We start from the raw sequence: 24,764 nt of genomic DNA on the forward strand, positions 1-24,764 counted from the left end.
GGAGTCACCTGACTTGTGCGAAGAAGCTCTTGAGAGAGCCGTGGCTTCTTGGAATTAAGAGGAAAGAGTGCAGCATGAACAAACAGGCCCTGGAGGATCTGGCAGCCCTCAGTGGGGGTGGGGGGCCAGCTCTGGAGTACAGCCAGAGCTGTGATGGGGTTGGGGGACCGTGTGTCCTTGGGCCATGCTTGCCTCACTCCTGGGTTCTGTTTGTGGCTGTGGATTGGTGTGGGGCAGGGCCAGTTGTGCGAGGGGTCATTGCCCAACTCCAGGGGGCACCTGCTACCTCACAGCTATATATATAGGGATATATATAGTTCTTTCGACAGGTTTCCAGCAGGTAGTGGTTATTAAATCTTACTGAAGGGGTGTTTTTTCTGATTCTCAACTCTGTGCCGCAAGGGTGGAAACTGTGAGAGACAGATTCCATCTCCACATCTGGGTAGTAAGCATCCAGTCCAGGGGTGTAGACGGTCCTGGGGAAGCAGCCAGAGAGCTGTACATTCTGATATCCAGGGATAGCGACTCCAGGCTGGGGGCTGGCAAGGTAAGGGGTGGGTGGGTCCTGGGCTCACCCGCAGGTCTGCAGACTTCCTGGAGCCAGCTGACCTTGGTAAATCCCTTTTGTCTAAGCTTCAGTTTCCTGCCTGTGAATGGGGTTGGGGCTGTGCTCTGGTTTCACCTTTGTGGCTCTGGGGTTGTGGTGACAAAGCCATCAAGCTGGGTTGAAGGATTAACCAGGAAACCTCAGACTGGCTGCCGTGTCTACCTCTTCCTCCTACTCCTCTCTCTGCTGCATCCTGGGAAGCTGCTCTGCTCAGCCTAGATGAGGCTCAGTTGTGTGTGTGTGCACGTGCTTGCACGTGTGTTGGAAGTGGGTGGTATTGATACCAGAGTCAGTGTCTCCGGGTGAGTGAGGCTTGCACATTTCTCGGGAAAGGGAACTCACTACCTTATGTGCCCAGGACAAGAGCTGTGGGGTCTGGAGAAGACTTCTAGGCCAGCCCCTGCAGTCTTTCCTCAGGTGACATGGCTTCAACAGACCCACTTACCCCTAGGTGCCCTCTCTGCATTCAGGGGGTAGAGGGCTGACTGGGACAGAATGTGACACACTCAGCATGTGAGGAAATGCCTCCTTCATTCTGTAGGCCCTACCTCTATTAACATGTCCTTTGATAAAGTGCCTCCCCTCCTGTCTCCCCTCTCTGGAATCCTCAGCTGCTGCCAGGCTTCAGCTGTGCCCTATTGAAGGCAGCTCTGTCTCCCTACTTTCCCCAGCCCAGGGTTTTCCTTTTGGGGTCAGCTGCAGGGATCTGGGCCATCCTTTACCCACTCAGACTTTCTTCCTGCCCACCTGCTGCTGTGAATCCTGTATGTCATATATATGTGTGTATATATATATATATAATTATTATATTTATGTAATTTATATAATATATTATAATATATAAATATATATAGTATTATATATAAAATTATACTTTAAGTTCTAGGGTACATGTGCACAACGTACAGGTTTGTTACATATGTATACATGTGCCGTGTTGGTGTGCTGCACCCATTAACTTGTCATTTACATTAGGTATATCTCCTAATGCTATCCCTCTCCCCTCCCCTCACCCCACGACAGGCCCCAGTGTGTGATGTTCCCCTTCCTGTGTCCAAGTGTTCTCATTGTTCAATTCCAACCTATGAGTGAGAACATGCATGTCTTATATGCTCTCAGGCAGAGAGGAAACTGCTGAGCAGGGCAGGGGACAGAGCCCTGTGGCTCTCCACTTTAGACCCCTGCCAGCTGACTGCCATGGAATGCAGCCACTTAGCAGGGCCAAATCCCCTGATGTTCCTGTTGGCTGTCTAGCCTTCAGGGACAGGTCATGGGGCCTTGGTTCCTGCACTGTCATCTTCCCAGTCACCCTGATCTTCAGGGGGAGGAATAGCCTGAGAAAGGGCTTGTTCATAGCACCTCCATCCTAGGGCTATTGAGGATCTCACAGTTGTGTGTCTGGTGGGTTCTGTCCAGAGCCCGTTTGAGAGCAGTGGATGACAGGACAGGCCTATGTGACCCAGGCAGGCAGCAATATTGGGTCAGCCTTCATGTCCCCTTCTGTCAGCTTGGGGCAGCCTGGAAGGATGATTGTGGGGTAGGTGTTATGGGCACGAAATAGACCTCAGGTGGAGGCTTCAGGGTCTCTCTGGCACTGTAGACACAGCAGGCCAGGATCAGGGGAGGGAGCCATGACTCAGGGAGACTCTGGCCCATATCCTTGGCAGATGAGGGCCACAGGGGAGTGGGCAGCACTGTCCAAAGTCCCCTGGGCTGGGTCCGCAGCTGTTCCTGGCTCAGACTTCTTGGTGGGCTGGTCAGAAACATGCAGTAACTTGGGGCAGTTACTAGGTGGCCAAGTCTGCACTGCTGGGCTCTGTGAGCTTGGGCCAGCTCAGGCCCTCTCTGGGCCCTGCCTTTCTGGGCCGTTCAGGTGGTTCCTTGGGTCTGGGGTGCTAATGTTTCTGGATGGGCAGCAGAACCAGTCTGCGCTCAGGGCCCCAGGCCATGTTCCCGGAACACACTTTTAGCATTGACAGCAGCGTGTGGTGAGGCCCCTTAGTCTGGGTTCTGGTCTAGTGACAGGGGCACCACTACTCCACCACCTCCAGAGCCATCTCTGGGACACTGGCTGTGAGTTCAGATGTTCTGAACAGGGACAGGGAGAGCCAGAGGGACCCAGCCTGGGGCTCACTGGAGGGGCTCGTGGGCAGACAGTGCCCTTTGGAGGGAACTGAGTCTGAAAGGAAGGAAACCCTTTCCCCGGCTCATAGCACCTGCCATCCAGGGCCCTGCCAGGGCTGCGTGAACTTTAGTCATGTGGTGACAGGCCGAGTCACCGTGCCAAGTCACTGTGTGCCTCCTTGCTGCTGTGACGTCAGCTTCCCTATCCTCCCAGCCAGGCTGGATCTCTGTGAGAGGCCTGCCTGTCCTGCACCCTGTGCGGATGCCTCCCACTGTCCACCAGGGCTGCTGGGCACCCCCTGGCTGGTCTCTTGGACTAGGTAAGCTCATGGGTCCTCTGGCCGCTCCTGCTCTTTCCCTGCCTCTGCTCCTCCTCGGAGGTGGCCACCCCCAGATCCCACTCCCAATTCGGAGGCCCCCTGAGGAGTGCTGCAGGGGGCCGCAGGCGTGGCTCTGAGCCACTCTGGAGAGTGGGGGGGCCCAGCCAGTTCTGTGGCTGGGACTTTCCCAGGCAGACAAGTCTGTCTCTTCCTCCCCAGCGGGTGCAGCCCAGAACTGTCTTCTGAGGAAGAGGTGCTCTCCTGGGCCCCCACTGTCCCCAGGCCTCAGGTAAGCCCATCAGGGTCACAAGGAAGGGGTTCTGGGTTTGAGGCCAACCATGGCAGCTGACCTACTTTCTAGCCTCAGTTTCCCCTAGTGTGTGCAGCTCTCACACTGTTTGGGTGAGAACCAGGCCTCTGGGCTTGGACATTCTTTCAGTGAGTTTTGAGGGTGGAGGGATGGGAAATGGAAGCCCAGGACCTCAGCAAGGTGTCTTCCTCCGAGCCGGGGACATCTGCCTATGGGAGGCTGGGCCCACCCTCCCTTGCTGACCTGCCCTGGGAGGAAGGGACAGGGCCCAGCACTGCTTACTCCCCTCCCAGTTCTTCCCAGCAGTCTAAGCCTGGCTGGGTGCCCCCTGCTCCTCCAGGTGCCTACTTGGGCCTTTGGGTAGACAGATTAACAGACAGGGGAGGCTGGGTCATGGTTGGACCACCCCAGGACCCTGACCGGGGGCTCAGCTCATGACCCTGAGCCTGGGAGAGATGAGGCCATGTCCTCCAGGGCACTCAGCATGACCTGGCCCAGTGGACGGGACTGGGTAGCTTCCTTGGTGCAGGGGGCTGTCATGCTAGGACAGGGTCACTCACCAGGCCAGGCCCCTGCCCCATGACTTGTGGTGGAAATGTCCTTTTGTTTTTGTTTCTTGCTTTTGTTTTTTTGAGACGGAGTTTTCCTCTTGTTGCCCAGGCTGCAGTGCAGTGGTGCAATCTTGCCTCACTGCAACCTCCACCTCCCGGGTTCAAGCAATTCTCCTGCCTCAGCTCCTGAGTAGCTGGGATTACAGGCACCTGCCACCATGCCTGGCTAACTTTTTGTATTTTTAGTGGAGATGGGGGTTTCACCATGTTGTCCAGGCTGGTCTCCAACTCTTCACCTCAGGTGATCCACCTGCCTCTACCTCCCACAGTGCTGGGATTATAGGCGTGAGCCACTGCACCCGGCCATGTGATGGGAATGTTCTGTGTCCATAATAGATGCTGCATATTGCTGGCCCAGCTCCTGAGGCTCTTTGGACCTCCAGGAATCGGTGTCTCTATCAGGGACCCTTAATCCTGACCCGGACTCCCGGCTGGGACCCAGGGTGTTGGAGTGGCAAGAACACTGTCAGGCCTGGTGAAGGGTGTGAGCTGTCCAACAGGGCAAGGAGGAGGCAGGGCCTGTTCTGTAGTTGGACAGACAGAGCCCTCTAGCTGCTTTCTGGAAGACTGAAGGGAAGGCGATGTTGGAGGGAGGGAGTGCAGGCAGCGGCTGTGAGGGAGTTCAGGTCAGAAACAGGTGGCACCTGGATTCACGCTGTGGTGGTCACGGTGGGGATGAGGGGCTGCTTTGGATTGTGCTGGGGATGTGGGGTGGTGTGCTGCTGCATGACTACTGCCAGGTCTCTCTGCTCTTGGTGTCTGCATCCAGGGCTGGGAGGGGGTCAAATGTATCACACTATCGGCCCCAGGCCCACCAAGCCTGGGGAGGTGGCCACACTTCCACGATGGCATCTGGATGTTCCCTGTGTGTGGGGAGGGCACAGGGACTCCATTCGTAGACCACCTCTTGGACAGTGTGTCTGCCTCTGAGGTCAGACGCTCTGCACTGGGACAGGGTGGAGTGGAGGGAAACCCAGCTTGGGGCTCATTGGAGGGGCTTGCTGGCAGACACCTCCCTTTGTGGGAAACTGACTGTGGGAGAGGGGAACTCAACCTCTGTCACCACATCTCTCTTCCCTGTTGTCACACCTGTCACCTGATGCCATAGCCATGAGACTTCCCAAGGGTCACTGCTGCCACTCACTGCACAGCCTGGAAGGGAGTCCACAGGGGACATAGAGTGAGCAAGATACCTGTGCCACTCAGGCCTCCTGGGGGTGTCCCCAGTGCAGCCATGATGATAATCACAGCTACCATTCACCAAGTCCTGCCCATAGTCTAACCTACTCTATTCACAACACTCCCAGCAGCAAGGCAAGTGAGGTGCTGCCGTCATCCAGGCTGGACAGTTCAGTGATTTGCCTGAGGCCCCACAGCAGGTGAGTGGCAAGTCCAGCGTCAGAGCAGGGCAGGCTGGCAGTGCCCCCTGAGCCCCCTTTGCCATGCTTACCACATGCACATCCTGGGCTTCTGCAGGAATGCCCTGTCCCCTACCTGCCCTGCTCCATGCAAAACCCTCTTTGAGCTGTGCCTGGGAGACGTGCTGAGAGAATTCATGGAAACAAATGTGTTACTGACAGCCTCTTTGCCTCCAGAGTTCAACAGGAGACAGAGAAACCAGCCAGAGGCAGAGGGAGGTAACACGGAGTCCCCCAGAAAGGTCTGGGCTGCGCGTGCTTCAGGTAACCTCCCTTGACCTTCAGGAGAACGAGAAGGCTGCCTGATCAGAGAGTCTCTGAAGAAGATCCTGTGGCTACAGGCTTCAGCAGAGTGTGAGGGAGACCCCAGTTATTTCCTCAGGTGTTTCCACCAAATCCTCCTGTCTTTCATGGCCAACACCCCAGGCAAGGCTTGGGGTCCCCGTCTGCTGCTGGACGGTAAGTCCTGGCCCCGTGGCAGCGAATCTGTGGGGTGTTCTGATTGTGGGCACTATGGAAGCTAAACCCCATGCTCCAGGTGGGGTGGAGGGTCTTCAGAGGACTCCTGGACAGTGCCAGGCTCTAGACTGAGGTGGGGGACACAGGAGAAACCAGGCCAGGCCCATCCCTACTGGAGCTTCTCCCTAAGCAGTGGAGGCTCAGCCACTGTGAGGAGGTAGGCAAGGCCCTGCAGAAAGAGGGGTGAGGAAATCTGGGGGCTCCCAGGAAGGGTCGCTGCTGGAGATGGGGTTCTTACCAGGATGGGCTCTGAAGATAAGCAGGGAGGATTTGGGAGGGCAGAGATGAGGCCCAGAGCTTCTGGCAGAGAGCATGGCCTGCGCAAAGGTCTGGGGGCCGGACAGCCTGTACGTATTCTGGGAAGCAGGAAGGAGACACAGGCCTTGTGTTTCTGAGCCCCGACTTTAGACTGTGCCCTGTTGGGGAGGGGCCAGGGAATGTCTGAGGCTGGGCCTGACCCTGCTCCTTACCCCGTGGGAGCAGCAGAGCCATGAAGAAGAAGTTAGTGGTGCTGGGCCTGCTGGCCGTGGTCCTGGTGCTGTTCATTGTCATCCTCTGTCTCTGGCTGCCCTCAGCCTCCAAGGAACCTGACAACCATGTGCATACCAGGGCTGCCGTGGCTGCGGATGCCAAGCAGTGCTCAGAGACTGGGAGGTGAGTGGGGCAGGGCATGGGACATGGGCCCTGAAAACTGGGCAAGTGGACCAGAGCAATACCTTCACCCCTCTGAGACTCAGTTTCCCCACATGTAAGCTTTGCTTGGACTCTCTCAGTAGCCTTTGGGAAGGGGACGGTGACTCTGAGAGCAGGATGTGGGTCTCCTAGAGCCAAACAGGGCCCCTTTTCTCAGTTCTAAGAGTCTCTGTCTCTTTGGATAAACTCCACTGTTTTGTTGTTTGGTGGCTATTTTTACTTATTTCTTCCTATCTATCTATCTATCTATCTATCTATCTATCTATCTATCTATCTATCTATCTATGTATCTATCTATCTTTCTATCTATCTATCTATCTATTTAGAGATGGAGTTTTGCTCTGTTGCAGGCTGGAGTGCAGTGGTGCAATCTCAGTTAACTGCAACCTCCGCCTCCCAAGTTCAAGCGATTCTCATGCCTAAGCCTCCCAAGTAGCTGGGATTACAGGCGTGTGCCACCACGCTCAACAAATTTGTGTGTGTGTGTGTGTGTGTGTGTGTGTTTCCGAGACAGAGTATCACTCTGTTACCCAGGCTGGAGGGCAGTGGTGCAATCTTGGCTTACTGCAGCCTCCCCCTCCCAGGTTCAAGTGATTCTACTGCCTCAGCCTCCACATTAGCTGAGACTACAGGCATGTGCCACCATGCCCAGCTAATTTTTGTATTTTTAGTAGAGACAGGGTTTTGCTATGTTGGCCAGGCTGGTCTTGAACTCCTGACCTTGTGATCTTCCCACCTCTGCCTCTCAAAATGCTGGGATTACAGGTGTGAGCCACTGTGCCTGGCCTAATTATGGTGTTTTTAGTAGAGATGGGGTTCCACCATGTTGGTCAGGCTGGTCTCGAACTCCTGACCTCAGGTAATCCACCCACCTGGGCCTCCCAAAGTGTTGGGATTGCAGGTGTGAGCCACCATGCCCAGCTTATTCTTTTCTGTTTTTTTTTTTTTTTTTTGGATAGGAGACAATTTCTTTCTTTCTTTTTTTTATTTTATTTTATTATTATTATACTTTAAGTTTTAGGGTACATGTGCACAATGTGCAGGTTTGTTACATATGTACACATGTGCCATGTTGGTGTGCTGCACCCACCAACTCGTCATTTAGCATTAGATATATCTCCCAATGCCATCCCTCCCCCCTCCCCCCAAGGAACGCTGTTGCCCAAACAGGGACATGAAGGGCTTATTCTTTTTTTAAGGTGGAGTCTTACTCTGTCACCCAGGCTGGAGTATAGGGGAGCGATCATAGCCCACTGCAGCCTCAAACTCTTGGGTTTAAGTGATCCTCCCGCCTCAGCTTCCTAAAGTGCTGGGATTACAGGTGTGAGCCATGGTGCCTGGCTTCTACTGTTTTATTCTATTTTAGACTCTTATCTCATGTTATATATAAAGATCAGTTCCCTTCTAAAGACTTAAACAGAAAAAATATTATGTTTTTCATATTTTGAGACAGGGTCTTGTTCTGTAACCCAGGCTGGAGTGCAGTGGCATGATCATAGCTCACTGCAGCCTTGAACACTTGGGCTTAAGCGATCCTCCCACCTCAGCCCCCTGAGTAGCTAAGACTACAGGCGTGCATCACACCTGACTAATTTAAAAAGACTGTTTTGTAGATATGGTCTCACTCTATTGCCCAGGCTGGTCTTGAACTCCTGGCCTCAAGTGATCCTCCACCTTGGCCTCCCAAAGTGCTGAGATTACAGGTGTAAGCCACCATCTCTAGCAGGGAAAAAAAATGTTATTAATGAAGTATAGCAATTTCCCTTTTTGTCCCAATTATAAAAATCATGTACATTTGTTTGCTTCATAAAGAGGAAACTGTCTGGGCAAGGTGGTCTACACCTGTAATCCCAGCACTTTGGGGGGTTGAGGCGGGCAGACCACCCGAGGTCAGGAGTTCGAGACCAGCCTGGCCAACATGGTGCACTCTGTCCCTACTAAAAATATAAAAAGTTAGCGGGGCTTGGTGGTGTGCGCCTATAATCCCAGCTACTCAGGAGGCTGAGGCAGGAGAATCGCTTGAACCCGGGAGGCAGAGGTTGCAGTGAGCTAAGATCATGCCACTGCACTCCAGCCTGGGCAACTGAGTGAAACTCTGTCTCAGAAAAAAAAAAAAAAGAAAAGAAAAAGAAGAAACTGTAATCCCAGCACTTTGGGAGGTTGAGGCGATAGGATTGCTTTAGACCATGAGTTCGAGACCAGCCTGGGCAACATAGAAAGACCCTATCTCTACAAAAAAGACAAAAATTGCCCGGTGTGGTGGTTCTTACCTGTAGTCCCAGCTACTCAGGAGACTGAAGTGGGAGGATTGCTTGAGCCCAGGAGGTCAAAGCTGCATTGAGCCAAGACTGTGCCACTGCACTTCATCCTGGGTGACAAAGTGAGACCCTGTCTCATAAAACAAAGGCTGGGCACAGTGGCTCATGCCTGTAATACCAGCACTTTGGGAAGCCAAGGTGGGTGGATTACTTGAGCACAGGAGTTCTTGACCAGCCTGGGCAACATGATGAAACCCCATCTCTACAAAATACACAAACAAACAAAATTGGCCGGGCATGGTGGCGTGTGCCCATAGTCCCAGCTACTTGGGAGGCTGAGATGGGAGTGTCAATTGAGCCCAGGAGACTGAGGCTGCAGTGATCTGAGATCACACCACTGCACTCCAGCCTGAGCAACAAAGAGAGACTTTGTCTCAAAAAAAAAAAAAAAAAAAGAGGCCAAGGCAGGCGGATCATGAGGTCAAGAGATAGAGATCATCCTGGCCAACATGGTGAAACCCCGTCTCTACTAGAAATACAAAAATTAGCTGGGCATGGTGGCATGCACCTGTAGTCCCAGCTACTCAGGAGGCTGAGGCAGGAGAATGGCTTGAACCCGGGAGGCAGAGGTTGCAGTGAGCTGAGATCGTGCCACTGCACTCCAGCCTGGCAATAGAGCAAGACTCCATCTCAAAACAAAAAAGAAAGAAACTAAAAACAAAAACCCCAAAACTCGAATGGACTTCTCTTCCATCCTCCTTTGGGCAGGTGGGCAGCAGGGTGTGTATGAGGGCCAGGGTGGAAGCCTGCAGGTTCTCATGCCTTTATGTGCCACGTGGCAGGGATGCACTGCGGGACGGTGGCTCTGCAGTGGATGCAGCCATTGCAGCCCTGTTGTGTGTGGGGCTCATGAATGCCCACAGCATGAGCATCGAGGGTGGCCTCTTCCTCACCATCTACAACAGCACCACCCATGAGTGCCTCGGAAGAGGAGAGGGAGAGGGGCAGGGGTTGTGGGTTGGGCCGAGGCACAGCTCGGTGGCCCCCAGGCTCACGTGGCATAAAGGGTTTGGGTGGGTGGGCCTGCCTACCTGCTTCTCCTTCTAGGAAAAGCTGAGGTCATCAATGCCCGCGAGGTGGCCCCCAGGCTGGCCTTTGCCAGCATGTTCAACAGCTCGGAGCAGTCCCAGAAGGGTAAGCCATGCTGCAGACTTGGGGCATGGGTGCAGAGCTGGCTGAGCCACCGGGAAGGGGCCTTGCCCACAGGAGCCTGCTCCCGTCAGGGTTCAGGGGCAGTTCTAGCACCCCCATCCCTTCCTGGCCCCATAGCACCCTCCCACAATGAGTGGTCAGGACCATCATCACCACGGTAAAGGGCCGGGAGCTTCTGTTATTTCTGCTAAGGCCTCCGGGGCCACTCTGTGCAGCACATGGAAAGAATAATTATTATGCTAGCAGACCTCATGGACCAGGGCTCACTGGGGCCCACGCTCTGCTCTGCACTTTTCACCCACGAGCCTCTCACAACCCTCCCTGCTCCTTTGGGCTAGGGGATGCTGTGTGGATTCCCATTTTACAGGGTGGGGATGCTGAGGCTCAGACAGGTCATGCAAATCATCTGAGGTCACACAGCTGGGAGGTGGTGAAGCTAAAATTGAACCCAGGCTGTCTATATCCTGCCTTTTCAACAGGCATCCCATTCACTCATTTGTTCATTTGTGGGGATGGCGCTCTAGAATGTGAGGTGGAGTCTCTCTTTTCTAATCTGGTCTTAAGTGGAGAGGAGGCCCCCAAATTCCCCAGGTACCTGAAGGGAAGCCACTGTCCATCCAGGAAGCCACTGTCTGTCCCCAAAGGAGGCACAATAGATTGTGAGATAAAAGTTGGAGGATGGGAGGGTCTCAACAACTCAACGCCTCTAGTCCTAGCACTTTAGGAGGCCAAGTCAGGAGGAGCACATGAGCCCAGGAGACCTGCCTGGACAACATAGCAAGACTCCATCTCTACAAAAAATGGGAAAAAATATTAGCTAGGTATGGCGGTGTGTGCTTATGGTCCCAGCTACTCAGGAGTCTAAGGTGGGAGGATCACTTGAGCCCAGGAGGTTGAGGCTGCAGTGAGCCATGATTATACCACTACACTCTAGCTTGGGCAACAAAGTGAGACCCTGTCAAAAAAAAAGGCTGGGCCTTTTTTTCACAGGCTCACGCCTGTAATCCCAGCACTTTGGGAGGCTGAGGCAGATGGATCACCTAGGTCAGGAGTTCAAGACCAGCCTGGCCAACATAGTGAAACCCTTTCTCTATTAAAAGTACAATAAGTCGGGCATAGTGGCACAGGCCTGTAATATCCCAGCTACTCAGGAGGCTAAGGCAGGAGAATCGCTTGAACCCAGGAGGTGGAGATTGCAGTGAGCCGGGATCATGCCACTGCACTCCAGCCTGGGCAACAAGAACGAAGCTCCGTCTCAAAAAAAAAAAAAAAAAAAACAAGTTGGAGGATGGAGGGGCAGGACACACTCACCATAGCAGGCCTTACACTTCAGGTGGGGGTCCTGGGTGGTGCCCTTTGGAGTCTTCTGCAACATACTCAATCTTTGATTTCTTTTCTTTTTTTTTTTTTTTTGAGACGGAGCCTCACTCTGTCGCCCAGGTTGGAGTGCAGTGGTGCGATCTCGGCTCACTGCAAGCTCTGCCTCCTGAGTTCACGCCATTCTCCTGCCTCAGCCTCCCGAGTAGCTGGGACTACAGGTGCCTGCCACCACACCCGGCTAATTTTTTGTATTTTTTAGTAGAGACGGGTTTTCACTTTGTTGCCCAGGCTGGTCCCTCGATCTCCTGACCTCGTGATCCCCCTGCCTCGGCCTCCCAAAGTGCTGGAATTACAGGCGTGAGCCACTGTGCCCCACCAATCTTTCATTTGTTTTTAATACTCATTGAGAAAGTCAGCATCTGTAGACATGAAGTTGCTCAGGGTAAGAGAATGCGGGAATCATAGGCTTGGCACCTTGTGGATGCTTAGAATCATTTATTTAACTAGAATGTATTGAGCATTGTCTTAAAGAATCAGCTGTTGTTCCTGAAGCTGGGGTGAAAAACAAAGATGGCAGATGAAATCTGTGACACTCCAGGTGGGAAAAGAAACTAGGCAGGTGCGGGTGTGTTACGGGCTGTAGAAAAACAGACCTAGAGGGCCTCAAAATCTGGGACTCTATGGAGGGTGACCCAGTCAGGGAAGGGGACATCTGAGCAAAGACCCAGAGGCAGAGATGGGGTCAGGGGAGTTATCTCCTGGTCTGCTATCCAGGTGTGATGGCAGGGACAGAGCCCTGTGGGGAGCTGGGGAGGCTGCAGCAAGTGACCCAAGGGAAATGGCCCAGGTTGTGTGGGATCTCTTAGGTTATGGTGAAGCCTCTGCTTCCTGTCCGAGGGAAGTGGGGGCTCGTGGAGTGTGTGAGTGGAAGAGGATGGATCTGGCCTACGGATTGCTGTGTAAGGGGCAGGGAGCATGTGGGGACCTGTCCAGAGGTCACTGCAGTAGTTCGTGGAGAGGGTGCTGGGAAGTGGCTGATGCTGGACAGACACACTTGGAAGTGGAGCCTGTGGATTTGAGGATGGGTTGGGTGTGATGCTTGTGTAGGGAGTCCCCGGGGACCCCTGATCTTTTGTCTGTACCTGGAAGGATGGGGTGACCCTAATGGGGACAGGCAGGGTTCTCAGGAAGCAGGTTGAGCAGACACTCAGGAGCTCGGTTTTGGGCACGTTGAAGTTTGAGATGCTTTCTTCGAGCAGGCAGGTAGATACTCAGGTCTGGTGATCAGAGGAGCAGTCCAGGCCAGCAGGTCAATTTGGGAGTTGTCAGTGCATAAATGGAGGCTGAAGCTCAGATGTCAAGCAGACCACGAGGAGAGAGAGCAAAGACAGAGGGGAGAGTAGGAGCTAGGATGGCAGGCAGGGGAGACTTGGGTGGAGCCAGGTGCTGGGATGCAGGGGTGGCTCTCAGGGAGAGTGACGAGCCCAGTACAGCTGAGAGGGGCACTGGGTCTGGCAGTGTGGGGGTCACCAGAGAACTTGGCAAGTGTGGCAGCATGAGAGTCTGATTGGCCTGAGGTCAGGAGAAGATTTTTTTCTGATATTGATACATGATATTTTCTATATTTATGGGTACATGTGAGTGCTTGTTACATGCATAGAGTGTATAATGATCAAGGCAGGGTATTTGGAGTCTCCGTCACCTTGAATATTTTTCATTTCTGGGTGTTAGCACCATAGTCCTCTCTTCGTTACTTTGAAATATACAAAATACTGTTGCTAAGCATCATCACCCTGGTCTGCTATCAAAGATTAGAACTTCTCCTGTCTTGGCTGGGCATGGTGGCTCATGCCTGTCATCCCAGCACCTTGGAAGGCTGAGGTGGGTGGATGACCTGAGGTCAGGAGTTTGAAACCAGCCTGGCCAACATGGCAAAACCCCATCTGTACTAAAAATCCAAAAATTAGCCTGGTGTGCTGGCCTGTGCCTGTAAACCCAGCGACTCGGGAGGCTGAGGCAGGAGAATCGCTTGAACCTGGGAGGCGGAGGTTGTAGTGAGCTGAGATCATGCCACTGCACTGCAATCTGGGAGACAGAGCAAGACTCCATCTCAAAAACAAACAAAAAACAAAACAAAACAGAAAAGAACTTCTGTCTAACTACAAGGTGGAAGGAATCATGTGCTGGGTGTCAGACCTTCCGGGATGTATGTGCAGCTTCTAGGAATTGAAACCACCAGCTCTTGGAAACTTGTGTCAGGCTTCAGGGTGGGAGAGGCAGTTCTAGAGCCGCAGCCGCCAAGCCAAGCCAAATGGCCCCAACATCTCTCGCAAGAGCAGGAGAGTACCTGGGGGCAGAGGCCATAGTTGTACCTTTCTGGGCAAAGGGTCAGTGTCTGTAGTGTCCATATGGGCAGTGGGGCTCGGGGGGAAGCAGGCCCAGGGGTCTGTTTCCAATGACCTCCTCAAAAGTCAGAACTGGAAGGCAAAACCCCTTATAGACTGGGTGCACCTGTAATCCCAGCATGTTGGGAGGCTGAAGTGGGAGGATTGCTTGAGGCCAGAGTTTGAGACCAGTCTTGGCAACGTAGCAAGACCCCTGTCTCTACAAAAAATAAAAATAAAAAATTAGCCTGGGAGTGGTGGCTCACGCCTGTAATCCCAAAACTCTGAGAGGCTGAGGAGGATGGATCACCTGATATTAGGAGTTCAAGACCAGCCTGACCAACCTGGTAAAACCCCGTCTCTACTAAAAATGCAAAAATTAGCAAGGCATGGTTGTACATGCCTGTAATCCCAGCTACTTGGGATGCTGAGGCAGGAGAATTACTTGAACTCGGGAGGTGGAGGTTGGAGTGAGCCAAGATTGTGCCATCGCACTCCAGCCTGGGCAACAAGAGTGAAACTCCATCTCAAAAAAAAAAAAAAAAAGCCACGTGTAGTGGGGTATGTCTGTAGTCTTAGGTACTTCAGAGGCTGAGGTGGGAGGATCACTTGAGCCTGGGAAGCCAAGGCTGCAGTGAGCCATGATTGCACCACTGCACTCCAGCTGGGACAACAGAGTGAGACCCTGTCTCAAAACAGACAAACAAAAACCCTTATAGTTGGATGGAGAAACTGAGGCTGCAAAGGGGACAGGATGGAGGTTAAGGCTCAGTCTTGCCTCTCTGGGGCAGTAGAAAAGAGGAAGGGAGCCCTTTCTTGGGGCTAGCTGTGTCTTGAAGGTGGCCTGTGCTTGACCTGGGTCAGGGTGGGATCTGCTCTTGTTTTGGCACATTCTGGTGGAGCCCATGAGTCTTACAGGATAAGCCCTTGTGGTCAGCGAGATGGGAGGGGGTCTGGCCTGGCACAGGATTTTAGACATGCAGGCACCTGCACAGACAGACACCTCATCCTGGGACAGCAAAACCCAGCCGCATGCTACTGCTTCCCCTCCTGTGCCCTCCTCAGACATCCCTGGTCCATGTACACTCCTACCTGCTGAGCCCCTCTTAAAAAAAATTAAACATCCCCTCCTAAAAAAAAAAAATTAAAATTAAAAAATAAATAAAAAAATTAAAAATCCCCTTCTGCTGGGCGTGGTGTTCACGCCTGTAATCTCAGCTACTCAGGAGGCTGAGGTGGGAGGATTGCTTGAATCCAGGAGTTCGAGATCAGGCTGGGCAAGATGGCAAGACCCCAACTCAAAAAAGAAAAAAAAATTCTTTCCTCCTAAGCCTCATTGCCCCATCTGTAAAACGAGTCAGGGACTGTGCCTGGGATGCTGCCTGCGAGAGATCCCGATGTCCCCCACTCAGGGTCACTAACTGTGGCTCTCTCTCCCCAGGAGGGCTGTCGGTGGCGGTGCCTGGGGAGATCCGAGGCTATGAGCTGGCACACCAGCGGCATGGGCGGCTGCCCTGGGCTCGCCTCTTCCAGCCCAGCATCCAGCTGGCCCGCCAGGGCTTCCCCGTGGGCAAGGGCTTGGCAGCAGCCCTGGAAAACAAGCGGAGGGTCATCGAGCAGCAGCCTGTCTTGTGGTATGTCTGTGGGTGTGGCCCCCTGACCCAGGCAGGGCAGGCACAGCCCAAGGACCTTGCAGGCTGTAGCAGCAGTGGAGCGGCCCTCTGCCTTCAGGACCCTGCGCTGATAATGGGATGAGGAGATACAGACCCTTCCCACCACGTGTGGGGACACGTTCTGAGCGTGGGGTCCCAGTGGCCACAGTGGCTGGCCATGTGTCCTGAGTGGCAAGGGACACTAGGAGGTTCCCGGAAGGGACACTAGGAGGATGAGCGCTGAGTGACAGGGCCACCCACCTGTGACAGGCGCTGCCCCTGCTTTGTGCTGGTCTCCTGTGTGGGCAGGTGTGTGGGGTGGTCTATCTAAGTCCACCCCACCTGCTGCCTCACATGAGCCCCCTCTGCCCCAGTGAGGTGTTCTGCCAGGATAGAAAGGTGCTTCTGGAGGGGGAGAGACTGACCCTGCCACGGCTGGCTGACACCTATGAGACGCTGGCCATTGAGGGTGCCCAGGCCTTCTACAACGGCAGCCTCACGGCCCAGATTGTGAAGGACATCCAGGCGGCCGGTGAGTGGGTAACCTCAAGGGCCTGGGTGAGGAATTCTGCAGTGGAAACCCTGAGCTGTAGCCCAGAGCCATGGGGTCCTCCTGTCTTGCCTGAGCCTGCAGGAAGTTCCTGGTGGAGGAGGGTCAGTAACTGGCCATGTGGGTCCACAGCTCCCGCTTATATCAAAACCAAGAGAGGCCACACAGTCCAGGAGAGCAAGTCCCTGTTGGGGTAAATGCAGGTGTAGGCAAGAGCCAAGGCTAGGGAAGCACTAGAATACAGCCTGAAGATCCAGGAGGACTTCTTGGAGGAGGTGGTGGCTGGGATGCAGATAACTTCGTTAGGCAGAGAGAGGAAGGGATTCCTAGCAGAGGAACAGCTGGGCTAAGGCCCAGTAGAGGGGGCTTTGATTCACCAAGAGGGTTACAAGGGATGAGGGTCTCCTTGAGAGAGGCATGGGGGAGGGGATTTCTAGGGCAGGGGCCTGGAGCTTGGCTGTGGCTTTCTTCAGGTAATTTTTGTCACTGTTTCATGGAGGAGGGTGATTAGCTTGTCGACCTTTACCACTGAGGCTGGAAATTGGCATGCCAATACCCTGTCTGTCTGGAGCTGACTCCGGGAGAATTAAGAGCCTCCCTCCCTCCCTCTATCCATTCATCGTGAGGAGAAGAGGCCAAGCAGCAGGGACGCCGGCAGGAATTCTCCAGTTAGAAAAGGCCCTCTGAACCAGGTGCATGGCTCACGTCTGTAATCCCAGCACTTTGGGAGGCCCAGGCGGGTGGATCACCTGAGGTCAGGAGTTCAAGACCAGCCTGGCCAACATGGTGAAACCCTGTCTCTACTAAAAATGCAAAATTAGTCAGGCATGGTGGGTTGTGCCTGTAATCCCAGCTACTTGGGAGGCTGTGGCAGGAGAATCGCTAGAACCTGGGGGGCTGAGGTTGCAGTGAGCCGAGATTGCACCACTGCACTCCACAGAGTGAGACTCCATCTCATAAAAAAAAAAAAAGAAAGAAAAGGCCCTCTGAGGCCAAGCTTGGTGTGTCATGCCTGTAATCCCAACACTTTGGGAGGCTGAGGTAGAAGTTGAGGCCAGGAGGTCCAAGACAAGGCTGGGCAACATAGTGAGTCTACAAAAAAAATATTGAGAATCTACATAAATACAGTGGGGGTGGGGGTGAGGAACAAGAAAACAAAAAATTCAAAGCATAGTGAAAAGAAATATAGCAAAACCCGGCAGGGCATCGTGGCTCACGCCTGTAATCCCAGAACTTTGGGAGGCCGAGGCGTGTGGATACAGGGTCAGGAGATCGAGACCATCCTGGCTAACACAGTGAAACCTGTCTCTACTAAAAATACAAAAAAATTAGCCAGGTGTGGTGGTGGGTGCCTGCATTACCAGCTACTTGGGAGGCTGAGGCAGGAGAATGGCATGAACCTGGGAAGCGGAGCTTGCAGTGAGCCGATATCACGCCACTGCACTCCAGCCTGGGCGATAGAGTGAGACTCCATCTCAAAAAAAAAAAAAAAAGAAATATAGCAAAACACAACAAAAAAAATTAAAATTTGCTGGGTGTAGTTGTGCCTTTAGTCTCAGCTACTGGGGAGGGTCTGCTGGAGGATCACTTGAGCCCAGGAGTTCAAGGCTGTGATTAAGCCACTGCACTCCAGCCTGGGTGACAGAGCAAGATCCTTTCTCTAAAAAAAAAAAAAAACAGAAAACACTCTCTGGCCACAGATGAGAGAAGGCAGACAGGAAGCCACTAAGCCAAGCAGGCAGAGGGCAGGTGGCCCCAGACTGGCTGTCAGGTGGTGAGCAGTGTCAGGGAGACAGGAGTGCCAGAGCTGGTGAGGTTCCCAAGGAGGTGAGGTTGCCTGTGGCCCCCTCCCAGGGCACAGTCCCACCCCTCCAGTAGTGCACTCTGTCCTCCCTGGTAGGTACAGCCTTTTCCCCACCACCATGGTGCAGCCATGCCTGCCCCCAACACCACTGGTGCAGCTCCATCCTCCACGCAGTGGTGCAGCCCCATCCCAGTGCCCATTCGAGCTGCTGTCCCATTGCAGGGGGCATTGTGACAGCTGAGGACCTGAATAACTACTGTGCTGAGCTGATCGAGCACCCGCTGAACATCAGCCTGGGAGACGCGGTGCTGTACATGCCCAGTGCGCCGCTCAGCGGGCCTGTGCTGGCCCTCATCCTCAACATCCTCAAAGGTGAGTGGTTGCACCACAGCCGTGTGGTAGGACCCATGACACTGCCTCTCTCTCCCCATGTCCCACCCCTGCTGCATCTCTGCTCGCCCCCCATGCCACATCTTTCCATCACTGAGCTCCCGAGGTGTGTCCCTGCGTCACAGCTCACCATGTCCTGAAGGAGGCAGTGCAGAGCGACAGGGCTGAAGCGGGCAATGCTCAAGGGTTGGAGGAGGAACAGGAGTCATCAGGAGGGAGAGAGGTGCAGGAGCTCAGGGCTGCAGGGCCTGGTCCAGAGGGTACCCTGGTCCAGTGGGTGACCCTGCCACTTGGTCACTGAATGGCCAGAGCTGATGCGTGACGTGAGGCCCAGGCTCGGGAGCCCTCACCTTACTTCACTCTCACCACAGCCTTCTGAAGCAGCTGCTGCTATTGGTTATTAAACGCTCCTTGAGGTGGGCAAAGTGGCTCAGGCAGGTGTTAACCCTCTGAGCCCCTCAGAGTCTCTGGGGCTCAGCAACATGCACCTGGCTCTGATCAACCAGGGTACAACTTCTCCCGGGAGAGCGTGGAGACCCCCGAGCAGAAGGGCCTGACGTACCACCGCATCGTAGAGGCTTTCCGGTTTGCCTACGCCAAGAGGACCCTGCTTGGGGACCCCAAGTTTGTGGATGTGACTGAAGTAAGGGGCAGGGGCTGGCCCACTGTGGGTGTGGGGCCTGCTGTAGAGGCATCGGGTGGGCTCGACAGGGTGGCTACAGCCTCACATATGCTTTATGAATCCATTCCTGCCACAAACTTTGATTGCGGGCCTACTGTGTGCTCAGATGGACTGGTGGGTGACCCCCAGTCTTGGCTTCTGCCCCACAGAACTGACAGTGCGGGGAATTAGTGGCCACCCTCCTACCTCAGGTCCTTTGCACATGCTGTGGTTCTCGAGTGCTCAGTGCTGAGATGAGGAACACATGGGGGCATTGCAGCCCTCGGGCATGGTGAGATGGATGGGTGAAAGGGAGAGGGCCAGGTGAACAGAGACCTCGGCCACCCACTCCCTGTCACTCCAAACTAACGCTTCCCAGATGCCACCCTCAGCCCTGCACCACCTGACCCACTCACTCAGTAGCTGCCCCAGCTCCTCGCTGGGTCCCTATAAGATCCTGTCATATCCCTTCCTGCTGAGGATCCTCACATTCCTCCTTACCTACTTGGGTCCTTGGCATTCCTGGGTGGATCTGCAGACCCCCCTACACTGACCAGTGGCCTCCCAGGAGGGGCGTCAGCTGCCCGGGTGGTGTCTTCTCTTTCCCCGTGAGCATTCTGCACCTCTGACTCCCGCTGCAGCCAGTGACCTGGTGTCTTGTCTCTCTGAGGGGACAGAGCCACTGCAGCGTGTCCCTCTGCCCTCCCTTTTGGCTAAGGCCAGCTCTTTCATCTACTTGCTGGCTCGGGGTGCTGTTCCTACAATGCTCCTTTCTGCCTCTGACGATTTACTTCTTTATCACGGATTATTCCCGAAAGAAAGGCAGCTGTTGTTGCTCTAGAAATTTCTATCTGCTGCCTCCTTCTGTCCTTTGCTCCTCTTAGAGCAAACATGGCTGGGCTATGTCCTCTCTCCCTTCAGGGTATCCCCTCCCCTGCTCTATCCCCATGCCACCAGATCTCCATGTCCAGCCTCAGTTTCCCCATCAGGCCCCACTCAGCAGCATCTCACACAGCTCACCACACTCTCCTCGAGTTTTCATTTTGCAAATTTTTCGCACCTACAAAAATGTTAAAAAATCCCAAAACTGCGCAAGCATCAATGTTCCCTTTTCCTGGAGTCTGCGGTGTGGACGTTTCTGCCAGATTTCCTAACTCTCTCCGTCTCCACCCACATCTATTGGGATTCGTGTTTTTCTGAAGGATTCCACAGTAGGTTACTGATGTCACACCTCAGGGTGTGTCTCAAAAGTGAGACTTGAACATAGCACAGCAGGATGTTGGGGTGACACAACCTGCTGTCCCTTCTCTTTGCCTACAGTAGGCTCCCTTGGCTGTTTTGTTTTTGCTGTGTTTTTGTTTAGACACAGAGTCTCTGTCATCCAGGTTGGAGTGCAGTGGTGTGATCTTGGCTCACTGCAGCCTCAACCTCCAGGGCTCAAGCAATCCTCCCACTTCAGCCCCCTGAGCAGCTGGGACCAGAGGCACGTGCCACCAAACCTGGATAATTTTTGTATTTTTTTAAGAGACAGGGTCTTGCCCAGACTGGTCTCAAACTCCTGGGGTCAAACTATCTTCCCACCTCAGCCTCCCAAATTGCTGGGATTACAGGTGTGTTTTTTTTTTTTTTTTTTTTTTTTTTTTGAGACAGAGTCTTGCTCTGTCACGCAGGCTGGAGTGCAGTGGCGCTATCTCAGCTCGCTGCAAGCTCCGCCTCCTGGGTTCACGCCATTCTCCTGCCTCAGCCTCCCGAGTAGCTGGGACTACAGGCGCCTGCCACTGCGCCCAGCTAATTTTTTGTATTTTTAGTAGAGACGGGGTTTCACCATGATTGCGATCTCCTGACCTCGTGATCCGCCTGCCTCGGACTCCCAAAGTGCTGGGATTACAGGCATGAGCCACCGTGCCTGGCCTGTTTTGTTGATTTTTAAAGCCCAGGGCAGTAGTCTTGGAAAATGTCCCACATCGTGGATTTGCCTTTCTGTTTCCTTGAGGGCAGTTTCAGACAGAACACCTTTCCCTGGGATTGGTCAACTAATCTGTGGGGTGTTGCTGAAACTTTATTTTATTTTATTATATTTTATATTTTATTTTTGAGACGGAGTCTCGCTCTGTCCCCCAGGCTGTCCCCCAGGCTGGAGTGCAGTGGCGGGATCTCGGCTCACTGCAAGCTCCGCCTCCCAGGTTCACGCCATTCTCCTGCCTCAGCCCCCCAAGTAGCTGGGACTACAGGTGCCCACCACTGCGCCCAGCTAACTTTTTGTATTTTTAGTAGAGACGGGGTTTCACTGTGTTAGCCAGGATGGTCTCGATCTCCTGACGTCGTGATCCGCCCTCCCAAAGTGCTGGGATTTCAGGCATGAGCCACCGCGCCCGGTGTTGAAACTCTCTTGAGGCATTTTCTTCGGCCTTTGGGTCCATCCTCTCTGTCTCCTCCTTGACCTCCTCATCTCCTCCTCGCCACTGCCTTGGGGACCTTGGCCAGGCTCATGGCATCCAGCAGCCACTCAATGTCAATACTTCCATGTTCATCTCTCAGCCTGCCCTTGCCTGTGAACCCATGCTTATTTATTTATTTTTTTTATACTTGCACCCATGCTCTTCAGGTCCGATGAAGTGTCCAATATCAAGCTTCTGACCATCCCCAAACCTGCCCCTTCTGCAGGGTTTACCTCGCTAGTCGGCACCATCCTTGATTCTTCTCTTTCTCCCACCCAGGCCATCATCTCTTGCCTGGTTGATACCCACAGCCTCCCCTTTGGGATTTATCCTTATCCCTGTCATAGCTGCCAGAGGGACCCTGTGAAAACACTCCCCAGCCTGCTCATTCCTCTGCCCTAAGCCTGCATGGCACAGAGCAAAAGCCAGTTTTTATGGGACCTAGGAGGTCCTGTGGGTTGGGCCCCAGCCTGCATCTTCATCCTCTTCTCCCCACCCCACTCCATTCACTCTCTGCCTATCGCTCACCAGCCTATACCACCTGCCTCAGGGCCTTTGCACTGACCATTTAGGCTTCATTCCAGGCTCTTTTCACACGTTGCCTCCTCTGAGAAGCCCTCCCTGACCACTCTGCCCATACCTCATGCCTCTTGATTCCCCTTACCTGGCTTGTGGTTTCAGCACTTTCCCTGTGTGTGTTTGTTTTTCTTGGCATGAGGGCAGGACCTAAGTGTCTGTTCCCTGTTGATTCCCCAGTGCCAGGCATGCAGTGCAAACTCTAGAAATATTTTTTGCATGAAGGAATGAGTGATTGAATGTGGCAAGGGTCTGGAGGCTCAGGACCAGGCAGACAGACATTCAGAGTTACTGAAACGCAACAGAGACAGGGAGTCAGACTGGTCGTGCAAGGTCCTGGGCCTGCCCTTGGGTCCTGGGGAGCCACGGAAGGTTGTGGGTGCTAGAAGGTTTTGGTCAGAGTCACAGTCGGGGGCCTTCTGACACCTGTGCCCCCTCCCCACCCTCCCTCCCCACCTCATCAGGCCAGCTCTGGGGTCTCGGCAGGTGGTCCGCAACATGACCTCTGAGTTCTTCGCTGCCCAGCTCCGGGCCCAGATCTCTGACAACACCACTCACCAGATCTCCTACTACAAGCCCGAGTTCTACACGCCGGATGACAGGGGCACTGCTCACCTGTCTGTCATCACAGAGGACGGCAGTGCTGTGTCCGCCACCAGCACCATCAACCTCTAGTAGGGGCTGCTGGGCCGCCTGGGTGGGAAAGTGCCAGAGGCGGGTGGCCCAGGGACCGCCCACTTATCCAGTAAGGTGGCTCCGTCACCTCTTTTCCTGGTGGGAAACTGAGGCCCAATCTTGGTAGCTTATCCTGGGCCTCTCAGTGAGTATGTTACAGCCTCAGTGGGTGGATAGGGACCAGGCTGGGCCAGGCAAGGTCGGGCGCTGTCTGACCCGGCTGGGTGGTAGCTTTGGCTCCAAGGTCTGCTCCCTGGTCAGCGGGATCCTGTTCAATAATGAATGGACGACTTCAGCTCTCCCAGCATCGCCAATGAGTTTGGGGTACCCCCCTCACCTGCCAATTTCATCCAGCCAGGTATGGGGTGGAAGTCCGGGGGTGGGGGACTGGGGTGGAGAGGGGCGGGTGTCCTGGGCAGGCAGCTGACGGGCATCCCTGTCTTCTCCCATCAGCCGCAGGGAAGCAGCCGCTCTCATCCATGTTCCCAACGATCATGGTGGGCCAGGACGGCCAGGTCCGGATGGTGGTGGGAGCCGCTGGGGGCACGCAGATCACCACAGCCACTGCACTGGTATGCGTCACCCCTTTTCTCCCTGGCCCTTCCCACTCTGCACAGCCCCCAAGCCATGCTGATCACACTCCCATGCCCCAGGCCATCATCTACAACCTCTGGTTCGGCTATGACGTGAAGCGGGCCGTGGAGGAGCCCCGGCTGCACAACCAGCTTCTGCCCAACATCACGACAGTGGAGAGAAACATTGACCAGGTGGGCCAGGGGTTGGAGAAACTGAGTCACGGTGTGGGGCCCCAGAGCATCCTGAGCTGGAGGCCTGGATCATCACAGAGTGGACAATGGTTGGTGTCCTCTCTCTAGTGTCTGGGCCATCTGGAGCCCCTGTGCCATGAGGGCCAAACCCCCTGCTCCAATGAGACTCAGAAGGCCCCAACCTGCTCTTCCTGATGACCTGGCCTGAAATGGCACCATCTGGGCTGAGGCCTGTGACCACACAGGCGTGGTTCAGGTGGCATCTGGAGCCCTGCTCAGGCTTCCCCTCTCCTCCCACCCTCAGGCAGTGACTGCAGCCCTGGAGACCCAGCACCATCACACCCAGATCGCGTCCACCTTCATCGCTGTGGTGCAAGCCATCGTCTGCACGGCTGGTGGCTGGGCAGCTGCCTCGGACTCCAGGAAAGGCGGGGAACCTGCTGGCTACTGGTTGCTCCAGGCAGACAAGGCTGACAAGCAATCCAGGGACAAGATACTCACGAGGATGAGGAAGAGGACTTGGGGAGGGGCTTCCCCTGTGAGCAGCAGAGCAGCATAATAAATGAGGCCACTGTGCCAGGCTCCAGGTGGCCTCCCTGACCTGTCTCCCCACTCTCTGGGCCTCAGTGTATTGTGTGTGAAATGGAGCCATCTGGCTGGGGAGGAACAGAGAGGTGGGATTCGGAGATCTTCACAATGCGGGCACTGGAACTAGCCTCAGCATCTTCAGCATGGGGAGAGCGGGGCACATGGCTGGGGGCCAGGGGAAGGTTCACACCAAGCCCTGCCCCTTCCCACCCTGATCCCTCGGACTTTGGGGCCAGGCCCTCCCTTACTGGGGCTGGGCAGTGACACTACCTAGGAGCAGCCACCAGGGGGTGTCACGACCCTGGCGCTTTCTTAGGCAGAGGGTGGCCAGCTGATGCTGGGAACCCGGGCGCCTTCTCAGACCCGTAGGTCTCCAGCTCACCCTGCCGATGACACTGGCGGTGAAGCTGAGGTCCGAGGAATGGGGACTGGGCAACAGGCTGGAGGAAAACATCTCGGTCAGAGCCACGCCCCTGGGGGGTTCCCAAGAGCAAGCCCAGACTGAAACCCAAGCTTGTGATCCTCTCCAGAGGAAGGCCTGGTTCTCAGGGAACAGCAAACGGGAAGATGTCCCCAGATCCCAGGGATCAGGGCTTGGTCCAGCCGGGGACGCAGCCCAGAGGGAGTGGGTCCAGAAGGAAACAGCTAGACACAGCAGCCTTCACCATTAGCAGCCCCTCCAGGCCTCCCTCGGGGCCTGCTCCCTCCTCTGTGCACAGTTCCAACACCTGGAGCAGGGTTCTGGGAAGGGCTGGTGGAGGTGGGCTGGTGGGAGGCGCTGATCACAGCCCAGCACCTGGATATCACCAGGGGCACTGGGGCCAGGGGCCAGGTGAGGCCAGGTCGGGGCTATCCTTCAGGAGCCCCGAAAACCTGGTGATTCCAAA

General features: G+C 54.5%; 1 protein-coding gene and 1 pseudogene across 1 annotated transcript in view; both read left to right on the forward strand.

Moving 5' to 3' along the window:
• LOC129530565 (immunoglobulin superfamily member 3-like) overlaps window positions 1-6,394 on the forward strand; it is a 39,300-nt gene extending 32,906 nt beyond the window's left edge. The window contains exons 7-9 of the mRNA XM_063702798.1: window positions 3,271-3,340; window positions 5,283-5,351; window positions 5,676-6,394. Coding sequence (XP_063558868.1) covers window positions 3,271-3,340; window positions 5,283-5,351; window positions 5,676-5,748 — 212 coding nt within the window. The 3' untranslated portion in view covers window positions 5,749-6,394. The remainder of the gene's footprint in view (window positions 1-3,270; window positions 3,341-5,282; window positions 5,352-5,675) is intronic.
• A 5-nt stretch (window positions 6,395-6,399) lies between these two features.
• On the forward strand, window positions 6,400-23,889 carry LOC129530566 (glutathione hydrolase 1 proenzyme-like; annotated as a pseudogene).
• The last annotated feature ends 875 nt before the right edge of the window (window positions 23,890-24,764 follow it).

This window comes from Gorilla gorilla, chromosome 22, assembly GCF_029281585.2.
Source record: "Gorilla gorilla gorilla isolate KB3781 chromosome 22, NHGRI_mGorGor1-v2.1_pri, whole genome shotgun sequence".
NCBI lineage: Eukaryota > Metazoa > Chordata > Mammalia > Primates > Hominidae > Gorilla > Gorilla gorilla.